At 39.6% G+C, this 12,390-nt stretch overlaps 1 protein-coding gene across 16 annotated transcripts in view; it reads right to left on the bottom strand.

Moving 5' to 3' along the window:
* The window catches only part of LOC139360963 (thymosin beta-4-like), a 226,246-nt gene that overhangs the window by 56,019 nt on the left and 157,837 nt on the right, over positions 1 to 12,390 (bottom strand). For 10 of the 16 annotated variants that reach the window (XR_011618533.1, XR_011618534.1, XM_071089474.1 and 7 more), the window contains one exon: positions 1,882 to 3,348. Coding sequence is in view for 8 of the 16 variants with exons in the window: in XM_071089474.1 (XP_070945575.1) it covers positions 3,325 to 3,348 (24 nt within the window). In the remaining 8 variants the exon portion in view is untranslated. The remainder of the gene's footprint in view (positions 1 to 1,881; positions 3,349 to 12,390) is intronic. The other 6 variants (XR_011618535.1, XM_071089461.1, XM_071089465.1 and 3 more) reach the window with 2 other exon arrangements.

The following is a 12,390-nucleotide window of genomic DNA, read 5'->3' as shown; positions in this document are numbered from 1 at the left end:
TAATACTCATCAAAATAGCAGCAGTTCCGTAAAACTTTACAGTTCTCACAATGCTAACATATTTGTTGGTATTATATAGCATGGTTGTCTAAGCCTCCTAATTGAACCCATTTCAATAATTTCCAGGCTTTATTGTTAATATGAAATTGTCAATGAGTTTTGCAGTAAAAGAACGTGGATCTTGTTTAAAAATCAGCCCACACCTATGTTATCCATAAAACAGTTGGGATTTGAACAGCATCTTGCTGAGGACATTTTGGTTGAGCCCAGAATCTATCAACCATTAGTAAGAATAGCACGCCCTGGACTTATTAGAGAAGTGTATTATTAACAAAGCCTGAGTAACGTGAAAGAGCCATTTTTCAAATGTCTATTTTTCCTTAGGAAAAAAAATGGTTGGGGAAAGCAATTGGTTATCCCTGCACTCAGAAGATAATGGCTTCTTTCTGCCATGGAATGGAGGAGCTGCTGAGACTTCTAAATCCTGCCCCATCCAGGGAAAGAAAGAGAAAGGATTCTCTCTGTGCCCTTGCCCTCCTTTTTCCTTAAGGAGGAGAACAGTCAAGACAGCTCCACAAGCCCCAGCCCTAACCCTAAATACCTTTTTGCTTTATAGAAGATGGCAGAAAAGATGAACATCATAACTTTAACTTTTACCCCAAGCCTCCTTTTATTCTTATGGGAGATGCTTTCCACCATAGCAACTATTCTGTTAAAGACACATGAAGTCTGCTTGAAGGTTTGACAAAATAGATATATTTTTTTCTTTTATCCTATCAAAGTGGCATCTTCTCCTATCAAAATGCATTTTCACCTGGAATGGCTGTGCAAAGCCAGGTTAAATTTCACTGCCTTTCTTCTACATAGGGGAGCCATGTTCTCATGAATGGAATGTAATCAGCAAATTTCTGTGCCACTGTGGACTGAGGCTTGCAGGTGGTAGGTGATGGCACCCCTGTGTTCTTATTAGCAAGATATGGGTGGCACCACAGCTGTAGGGACTGGTGGGACCACAAGGAGGAGAGATGCTGGGATGTCTGTCTGCCCACATGGAGGAAGCCAACACCCTGCCACGAATTGCTGCCTTACAGTGCTCCATGGGCAAAATGCAAGTATGCATGTTTTGAACAATTGTACATGTCAAGTTCTGTTCACTACAACAGTTCAGCTACCCAAACCAATGCAAAGGCCATCTAGTGATGGGCTACCATGGTTCCTCAACGTTGGAAGTGGAAGATAGACAAGGAGGACACTTTCTGTTTATTTGATGTCACAACAGGGTTAGGAATATAAGAAATAAATGTGGTGGCTTTGGTGAACAGAAGTCCAGGGAGAGACTAGGAACATCATGTTACTCAATGCCAGCATGCTGCTTGATGCTCCACAGTGATCCCTAACCAGGGCTCATTACTGGTAACATCTGGAAACACCTGGGTTACACCTAAACGGTACCTGGGAACACTCACCTGTGTGCTACTTGCTGCTCCTCCCTGATGACTAAATATGCCTCTGCACCATTGTGACACCTGGGTAACACCAGCTCATCCCTACCACTGCCTGGTAATGCCTAGGCAACACCTGGAAAACACCTGGTAAGACCTGCCCATGTATTGCTGCTGCTTCTCAGTAGTGGTTGAATGTAACTCCCTACCATCAGGTTATACTTGCTAAACCTGCCGGCATGCTGCCGGCTACTCCTCCCTGCTAACAGAGCATGACCCTTTCGTCAGATAGGTGTCTGGTGGCACCTAGGTACCCTGGAGACGGGGTTATCTAGAAAAGACATCATGAAAGATTTGGGATATTAACCAGAGTACTTTACACAATGGTAGAGGTATATTAATTAAGCAAAAAAACACGGCCAGGCACGGTGGATCACACCTGTAATCCTGGCTGGTAGCACTTTGGGAGGCCGAGGTGAGTGGATCACCTGAGGTCAGGAGTTCAAGATCAGCCTGGGCAACATGGTGAAACCCTGTCTCTACTGAAGATACAAAAGTTAGCTGGCCGTGGTGGCAGGTGCCTGTAATCCCAGCTACTCAGGAGGCTGAAGCAGGAGAATAGCTTGAGCCCGGGAGGAAGAGGTTGCAGTGAACTGAGATCGCACCATTGTACCCCAGCCTGGTGACAGAGACTCCGTCTCAAAAAACACACACACATACACACACACACACACACACACACACACACAAAGAAAAGAAAAGAAAAGAAAAGAAAAGAAAAGAAAAGAAAAGAAAAGAAAAAAGCACTTCAGCATTATCAAAGTCTCTAGTGAGAGGTGAGAGATTCAGGGGACAAATGTTTCTAACTCTTTTCCAAAAACATAGTTAGTTCACTAATTTTAGTCTACGATTCTCATGCTAATGATGACTGGAAATGCCACTGAAGGCTCAAAACATAACTTCACCAGGGAATATCCCAGTAATCCCAGGATAACTACAATTTCAATGTAAATTATTTTCCACGGTCTCACATGGTTCTTTTTCCCAAACACTGTTGAATTGAAATATATGTAAAAGTTAAGACAGCAAATGTTATATTATTTGCATTTTACCAGAATTAAAAAAAAAAAAGGACAGAAAATTTTTATACTATAAGAATGTGTGTAGCACCAAATACTATTGCTTGGCAGTGACAATAATCTTTCCTATATTGCAAATTTAATGAACAACAAGTTACAAGTTAAATACATTTCATTACAAGTTAAATACAATTAAATGCCTGTTCTTAGATTAACAGAAGGAAAATGGTAGAAGTACTAGCTAGAAAAAGTGTAATTTCAAATTTTGAATTGGAATTGTAGGTATCAGATGAAGATGTTTATTAGTTATTAATCATTTATAAAACGTGAAATAACATGAATTGGCTGGACTAACATTACTTCTCAATTTAAGAACTTTAAGGTAAAGCTTAGAAGAAAAGCCATAGTGTCATTATTGAATTATGACAAATTTGCAGCTAAGTAATTAAAAAGAAACTTTACAAGCATTTAAAGCATCATCAACTCTCGAGGCTTTTTCTCTCACTCTGTTTTACAGTTCATTTTTCTGTTAGCTGTTAGATGTGTTTTACTTCATTGAGTTTTGAAGCTCTAAATTTTGTTTCAAATCCAAGTAACCAAAGAATCATTGTAACAATTGTGTAGAATTCACCAACTTGCTTCTTTCAACAAAACATACACATTATACCCACTGAAAGAAAATACCTAGTTACCAAACTCACTGGCCACTGTCTCAGGGCTGAGATTTCCAAGTAGAAATACTCGTTTCCTGCTTGGTAACTTGGAAATCACAATTACTTAGCTTGCACCATGATATAATGAAATCAGCTCAGTTCATACTTCTTCACCTATGAAAATAGAGAATGAGTCAACAGTCAGATAAAGTTTGGATCCTTTATTCATATGTTATTTTAATTATCTATATGCCATCTGCCACACCCTTGACTTCTGAAAGATAGGAACACAGAAGTCGTGCCTCCTTATTTTCTTTACTTACTGAACTATTGGGGCATATGTACATACAAATAAACAAAGACAGTGAGCTAGAGCAGTTATGAAGCATGTGTTCCCAATAAGCATAAAATGAGAATGATCATAATTTGTCCAACAATTTGATCTTTCAGTTGATATGAGAGTTGTTTTGTATGGATATTTATTTTTTTCCTTTTTGGTAAGAATTCAAAAACGTTTTTTTGTGACTATTTTGGGGATCAGAGAAACAAATATTCATCTTTGCACTCAAGGTTTATGGACTGTTATGTAATCTTGAAATAATACAGTTTATATTATGAATATTACATGAAGTAACACACAAAAAGAACTAGACAAGATTGTGCATAGTTGGTCCACAATACATACTCAATAAGAGTTAAATAATTTATGTCTTTTTTCCACTTCTACAAGTTTACTCTTGAACATTTCAAAATTATTCTAGTATACTGACAAAATTTTTAAGAGATCCAAAGACAGAAAGTATTCCTACATATTTCTACAGTGTGTCCGTTCACTAGATTTCAACCTACTATTTCCAGATTAAGCACTGGAAACTGCATCTAAGAAATTGCAACACATAATTAAATGAAGTTCATCTTAGAGTAGTGTGGATTTGTTGCAGCAATCTTACAGAGGAGGTTTACTGAACTGTTTTTTTGTTTATTTTTATCAAAGGCAAATATTGATGCTATTAATTTTCTTGCATAATTCTCTTGGATTAGGTTAAAAAATATTACTCTGAATATAGAGAACATATGGTATGTGTACACAAGGTCTCTCTCTAGGTCATTAATCATAGTTTAATAATAATTTACTAACTGAATGGAATAAGGAGAGAAATGTGTATAGGTCAGGGAAAATGCTATGTGAATGTTAATACTCTAAATATAAAGAAAATGTATTAATTGGTCTCCAGTAGGAAATCCTGTGAACAAAGATAATTTAAGTGTCATAAAAGTATGATAACTTCTGACCCTTAAGCATGTAAAATTTGATGTGATAATAAAAGTTAATTATTTAGAGACCTAAGAGAAATGTGAAAATATTGGAAAAGGACTTAATCAAATCAGTATGTGTGTAATACCCATCAATTTTATGGTAAATAAAGACATGTGTGATAACAGATATATATGTGGTCCATGTTCTATTTCCTGCTAGTACAATTATATGCAGGCAATTCAGACAAATTATTAACTGTAAATTAATTTTTATAACTACAATTCAACTATTCATATTATTAATTTCATAAATGACACAAATGTCACTCTTGCCAGGTCACTGGCTCCAATTGAAAATTTGAAAAAAATGTGGTCACTATGCCCATTAATTTTGTTTTGCCTTACTGTCCCTAAAACTGGGAAATAAATAGTCTGCAAAGATTATGTTTTTTGGCCGGGCGCAGTGGCTCACGCCTGTAATCCCAGCACTTTGGGAGGCCAAGACGGGCGGATCACGAGGTCAGGAGATCGAGACCATCCTGGCTAACACGGTGAAACTTCATCTCTACTACTAAAAAATACAAAAAACTAGCCGGGCGAGGTGGCGGGCGCCTATAGTCCCAGCTACTCGGGAGGCTGAGGCAGGAGAATGGCGTGAACCTGGGAGGCGGAGCTTGCAGTGAGCCGAGATCCGGCCACTGCACTCCAGCCTGGGTGACAGAACGAGACTCCGTCTCAAAAAAAAAAAAAAAAAAAAAAAAAAAGATTGTTTTTTGTAAAGCAGTAATTAATGGTATCTAATAGATGTCATTATGCCTCCAAAGAATAGACAGACAACCCAAAGTATTAAAGAAAAAGGTCTTTGGGACATATTAGATTAAGTAAAAAAATCCCGGAGGGCGAGGCAAGATGGCCGAATAGGAAGAGCTCCAGTCTCCAACTCCCAGCGCGAGCGACACAGAAGACCGGTGATTTCTGCATTTTCAACTGAGGTACTGGGTTCATCTCACTGGGGAGTGCCGGACGATCGGTGCTGGTCAGCTGCTGCAGCCCGACCAGCGAGAGCTGAAGCAGGGCGAGGCATTGCCTCACCTGGGAAGCGCAAGGGGGAAGGGAATCCCTTTTCCTAGCCAGGGGAACTGAGACACACAACACCTGGAACATCGGGTAACTCCCACCCCAATACTGCGCTTTAAGCAAACAGGCACACCAGGAGATCATATCCCACACCTGGCCGGGAGGGTCCCACACCCACGGAGCCTCCCTCATTGCTAGCACAGCAGTCTGTGATCTACCGGCAAGGCAGCAGCGAGGCTGGGGGAGGGGCGCCCGCCATTGCTGAGGCTTAAGTAGGTAAACAAAGCTGCTGGGAAGCTTGAACTGGGTGGAGCTCACAGCAGCTCAAGGAAACCTGCCTGTCTCTGTAGACTCCACCTCTGGGGACAGGGCAATAACAAACACAGCCAAAACCTCTGCAGACGCAAACAACTCTGTCTGACAGCTTTGAAGAGAGCAGTGGATCTCCCAACACGGAGGTTGAGATCTGAGAAGGGACAGACTCCCTGCTCAAGTGGGTCCCTGACCCCTGAGTAGCGTAACTGGGAGACATCCCCCACTAGGGGCAGTCTGACACCCCACACCTCACAGGGTGGAGTACACCCCTGAGAGGAAGCTTCCAAAGCAAGAATCAGACAGGTACACTCGCTGTTCAGAAATATTCTATCTTCTGCTGCCTCTGCTGCTGATACCCAGGCAAACAGGGTCTGGAGTGGACCTCAAGCAATCTCCAACAAACCTACAGCTGAGGGTCCTGACTGTTAGAAGGAAAACTATCAAACAGGAAGGACACCTACACCAAAACCCCATCAGTACATCACCATCATCAAAGACCAGAGGCAGATAAAACCACAAAGATGGGGAAAAAGCAGGGCAGAAAAGCTGGAAATTCAAAAAATAAGAGCGCATCTACCCCGGCAAAGGAGCACAGCTCATCGCCAGCAACGGATCAAAGCTGGACAGAGAATGACTTTGACAAGATGAGAGAAGAAGGCTTCAGTCCATCAAATTTCTCAGAGCTAAAGGAGGAATTACGTACCCAGCACAAAGAAACTAAAAATCTTGAAAAAAAAGTGGAAGAATTGATGGCTAGAGTAATTAATGCAGAGAAGGTCATAAACGAAATGAAAGAGATGAAAACTATGACACGAGAAATACGTGACAAATGCACAAGCTTCAGTAACCGACTCGATCAACTGGAAGAAAGAGTATCTGCGATTGAGGATCAAATGAATGAAATGAAGCGAGAAGAGAAACCAAAAGAAAAAAGAACAAAAAGAAATGAACAAAGCCTGCAAGAAGTATGGGATTGTGTAAAAAGACCAAATCTACGTCTGATTGGGGTGCCTGAAAGTGAGGGGGGAAATGGAACCAAGTTGGAAAACACTCTACAGGATATCATCCAGGAGAACTTCCCCAACCTAGTAGGGCAGGCCAACATTCAAATCCAGGAAATACAGAGAACGCCACAAAGATACTCCTCGAGAAGAGCAACTCCAAGACACATAATTGCCAGATTCACCAAAGTTGAAATGAAGGAAAAAATCTTAAGGGCAGCCAGAGAGAAAGGTCGGGTTACCCACAAAGGGAAGCCCATCAGACTAACAGCAGATCTCTCGGCAGAAACTCTCCAAGCCAGAAGAGAGTGGGGGCCAATATTCAACATTCTTAAAGAAAAGAATTTTAAACCCAGAATTTCATATCCAGCCAAACTAAGTTTCATAAGTGAAGGGGAAATAAAATCCTTTACAGATAAGCAAATGCTTAGAGATTTTGTCACCACTAGGCCTGCCTTACAAGAGACCCTGAAGGAAGCACTAAACATGGAAAGGAAGAACCGGTACCAGCCATTGCAAAAATATGCCAAAATGTAAAGACCATCGAGGCTAGGAAGAAACTGCATCAACTAACGAGCAAAATAACCAGTTAATATCATAATGGCAGGATCAAGTTCACACATAACCATATTAACCTTAAATGTAAATGGACTAAATGCTCCAATTAAAAGACACAGGCTGGCAAACTGGATAAAGAGTCAAGACCCATCAGTCTGCTGTATTCAGGAGACCCATGTCACAGGCAGAGACATACATAGGCTCAAAACAAAGGGATGGAGGAAGATTTACCAAGCAAATGGAGAACAAAAAAAAGCGGGGGTTGCAATACTAGTCTCTGATAAAACAGACTTTAAACCATCAAAGATCAAAAGAGACAAAGAAGGCCATTACATAATGGTAAAGGGATCAATTCAACAGGAAGAGCTAACTATCCTAAATATATATGCACCCAATACAGGAGCACCCAGATTCATAAAGCAAGTCCTTAGAGACTTACAAAGAGACTTAGACTCCCATACAATAATAATGGGAGACTTCAACACTCCCCTGTCAACATTAGACAGATCAACGAGACAGAAAGTTAACAAGGATATCCAGGAATTGAACTCATCTCTGCAGCAAGCAGACCTAATAGACATCTATAGAACTCTCCACCCCAAATCAACAGAATATACATTCTTCTCAGCACCACATCGTACTTACTCCAAAATCGACCACGTAATTGGAAGTAAAGCACTCCTCAGCAAATGTACAAGAACAGAAATTATAACAAACTATCTCTCAGACCACAGTGCAATCAAACTAGAACTCAGGACTAAGAAACTCAATCAAAACCGCTCAACTACATGGAAACTGAACAACCTGCTCCTGAATGACTACTGGGTACATAACGAACTGAAGGCAGAAATAAAGATGTTCTTTGAAACCAATGAGAACAAAGATACAACATACCAGAATCTCTGGGACACATTTAAAGCAGTGTGTAGAGGGAAATTTATAGCACTAAATGCCCACAAGAGAAAGCAGGAAAGATCTAAAATTGACACTCTAACGTCACAATTAAAAGAACTAGAGAAGCAAGAGCAAACACATTCAAAAGCTAGCAGAAGGCTAGAAATAACTAAGATCAAAGCAGAACTGAAGGAGATAGAGACACAAAAAACTCTCCAAAAAATCAATGAATCCAGGAGTTGGTTTTTTGAAAAGATCAACAAAATTGACAGACCACTAGCAAGACTAATAAAGAAGAAAAGAGAGAAGAATCAAATCAACGCAATTAAAAATGATAAAGGGGATATCACCACCGACCCCACAGAAATACAAACTACCATCAGAGAATACTATAAACACCTCTACGCAAATAAACTGGAAAATCTAGAAGAAATGGATAATTTCCTGGACACTTACACTCTTCCAAGACTAAACCAGGAAGAAGTTGAATCCCTGAATAAACCAATAGCAGGCTCTGAAATTGAGGCAATAATTAATAGTCTACCAACCAAAAAAAGTCCAGGACCAGATGGATTCACAGCTGAATTCTACCAGAGGTACAAGGAGGAGTTGGTACCATTCCTTCTGAAACTATTCCAATCAATAGAAAAAGAGGGAATCCTCCCTAACTCATTTTATGAAGCCAACATCATCCTGATACCAAAGCCTGGCAGAGACACAACAAAAAAAGAGAATTTTAGACCAATATCCCTGATGAACATCGATGCAAAAATCCTCAATAAAATACTGGCAAACCGGATCCAGCAGCACATCAAAAAGCTTATCCACCATGATCAAGTGGGCTTCATCCCTGGGATGCAAGGCTGGTTCAACATTTGCAAATCAATAAACATAATCCAGCATATAAACAGAACCAAAGACAAGAACCACATGATTATCTCAATAGACGCAGAAAAGGCTTTTGACAAAATTCAACAGCCCTTCATGCTAAAAACGCTCAATAAATTCGGTATTGATGGAACGTACCTCAAAATAATAAGAGCTATTTATGACAAACCCACAGCCAATATCATACTGAATGGGCAAAAACGGGAAAAATTCCCTTTGAAAACTGGCACAAGACAGGGATGCCCTCTCTCACCACTCCTATTCAACATAGTGTTGGAAGTTCTGGCTAGGGCAATTAGGCAAGAGAAAGAAACCAAGGGTATTCAGTTAGGAAAAGAAGAATTCAAACTGTCCCTGTTTGCAGATGACATGATTGTATATTTAGAAAATCCCATTGTCTCAGCCCCAAATCTCCTTAAGCTGATAAGCAACTTCAGCAAAGTCTCAGGATACAAAATTAATGTGCAAAAATCACAAGCATTCTTATACACCAGTAACAGACAAACAGAGAGCCAAATCAGGAATGAACTTCCATTCACAATTGCTTCAAAGAGAATAAAATACCTAGGAATCCAACTTACAAGGGATGTAAAGGACCTCTTCAAGGAGAACTACAAACCACTGCTCAGTGAAATAAAAGAGGACACAAACAAATGGAAGAACATACTATGCTCATGGATAGGAAGAATCAATATCGTGAAAATGGCCATACTGCCCAAGGTAATTTATAGATTCAATGCCATCCCCATCAAGCTACCAATGAGTTTCTTCACAGAATTGGAAAAAACTGCTTTAAAGTTCATATGGAACCAAAAAAGAGCCCGCATCTCCAAGACAATCCTAAGTCAAAAGAACAAAGCTGGAGGCATCACGCTACCTGACTTCAAACTCTACTACAAGGCTACAGTAACCAAAACAGCATGGTACTGGTACCAAAACAGAGATACAGACCAATGGAACAGAACAGAGTCCTCAGAAATAATACCACCCATCTACAGCCATCTGATCTTTGACAAACCTGAGAGAAACAAGAAATGGGGAAAGGATTCCCTATTTAATAAATGGTGCTGGGAAAATTGGCTAGCCATAAGTAGAAAGCTGAAACTGGATCCTTTCCTTACTCCTTATACGAAAATTAATTCAAGATGGATTAGAGACTTAAATGTTAGACCTAATACCATAAAAATCCTAGAGGAAAACCTAGGTAGTACCATTCAGGACATAGGCATGGGCAAAGACTTCATGTCTAAAACACCAAAAGCAACGGCAGCAAAAGCCAAAATTGACAAATGGGATCTCATTAAATTAAAGAGCTTCTGCACAGCAAAAGAAACTACCATCAGAGTGAACAGGCAACCTCCAGAATGGGAGAACATTTTTGCAATCTACTCATCTGACAAAGGGCTAATATCCAGCACCTACAAAGAACTCAAACAAATTTACAAGAAAAAAACAAACAACCCCATCAAAAAGTGGGCAAAGGATATGAACAGACATTTCTCAAAAGAAGGCATTCATACAGCCAACAGACACATGAAAAAATGCTCATCATCACTGGCCATCAGAGAAATGCAAATCAAAACCACAATGAGATACCATCTCACACCAGTTAGAATGGCGATCATTAAAAAGTCAGGAAACAACAGGTGCTGGAGAGGATGTGGAGAAATAGGAACACTTTTACACTGTTGGTGGGATTGTAAACTAGTTCAACCATTATGGAAAACAGTATGGCGATTCCTCAAGGATCTAGAACTAGATGTACCATATGACCCAGCCATCCCATTACTGGGTATATACCCAAAGGATTATAAATCATGCTGCTATAAAGACACATGCACACGTATGTTTATTGTGGCACTATTCACAATAGCAAAGACTTGGAATCAACCCAGATGTCCATCAGTGACAGACTGGATTAAGAAAATGTGGCACATATACACCATGGAATACTATGCAGCCATCAAAAAGGATGAGTTTGCGTCCTTTGTACGGACATGGATGCAGCTGGAAACCATCATTCTTAGCAAACTATCACAAGAACAGAAAACCAAACACCGCATGTTCTCACTCATAGGTGGGAACTGAACAATGAGATCACTTGGACTCAGGAAGGGGAACATCACACACAGGGGCCTATCATGGGGAGGGGGGAGGGGGGAGGGATTGCATTGGGAGTTATACCTGATGTAAATGATGAGTTGATGGGTGCAGCACACCAACATGGCACAAGTATACATATGTAACAAACCTGCACGTTATGCACATGTACCCTACAACTTAAAGTACAATAATAATAAATAAATTAAAAAAAAAAAAAAGAAAAGTTATTCTGTGCTGTCCAAGATGGTAAGTACCAACCCAGCCACATGTGACAGTTGAGCATTGGAAATGTGCCAACTGTTACTAGGCAACTAAATTCTTAATACTATTTAATTAGTTTAAATTAAATGTATATAGCCACATGTCACTAGTGGCTACCATACTGGACAGTGTAGTTCCAGAAGATCACATTTCCACCTACACATTAAATCACCTAAAGAGTTTCAAAATATGTCTAAGCCCAGATGCCATTCTAGACCTACTAAATTAGGACCTCAAGCTGCTGTACCCAGGCACTGGGTTTTTTTGTTGTTGTTGCTTTTGTTTGTTTACCTTTTAATTATGGGAAGTTTGCTTTTTCTTTCTTTAAGTTGTCTTTTATATTTAAAAAAAAAACAAATAAGAAAAACAAAAAAAAAATCCCTCATCTGTTTAGGAATAGATACATGTCATATTTTATATTAACATGCAGTATTAATTAATTCTCATAAATCTGTCTTATATGTCATCTCCTAAGGTCTAAAAAGTAAAATGTGGTTTTTAGTGCCTTACTACCAGGATAATATGTGAAGCTTCACTAAGAAGAAAATGACTAAAACATTAACTCATCCACCTGTGGCAGGTGGCTAAAAATAAAATTAAATACTATCAAAAGTAGGTAACGTTTCCTGAATGCTTTCAAAATGAGGGATAATATCATCTTTTCTAGTTTGGTATAAAATGCAAGGTATTGTACTGTAAAATAATCTGTGCAGCAATCATGGGATGATAAAGTCGTCCAATTCAGGAAATTACCTTAATGTGTTTAAAATCACACAAATACAAGGCTTCAGCTTTGAAGAGGACATTGTATTTGGCATTTGGTTCCATTTAACAGACTTATACCACATGTCAATTCCATAGG

The sequence above is a fragment of the Macaca nemestrina genome, chromosome Y (assembly GCF_043159975.1).
Source record: "Macaca nemestrina isolate mMacNem1 chromosome Y, mMacNem.hap1, whole genome shotgun sequence".
NCBI classification, from domain to species: domain Eukaryota; kingdom Metazoa; phylum Chordata; class Mammalia; order Primates; family Cercopithecidae; genus Macaca; species Macaca nemestrina.
The sequence above is the reverse complement of the archived record's forward strand: the minus strand, read 5'-3'. Positions and strand labels throughout refer to the sequence as shown.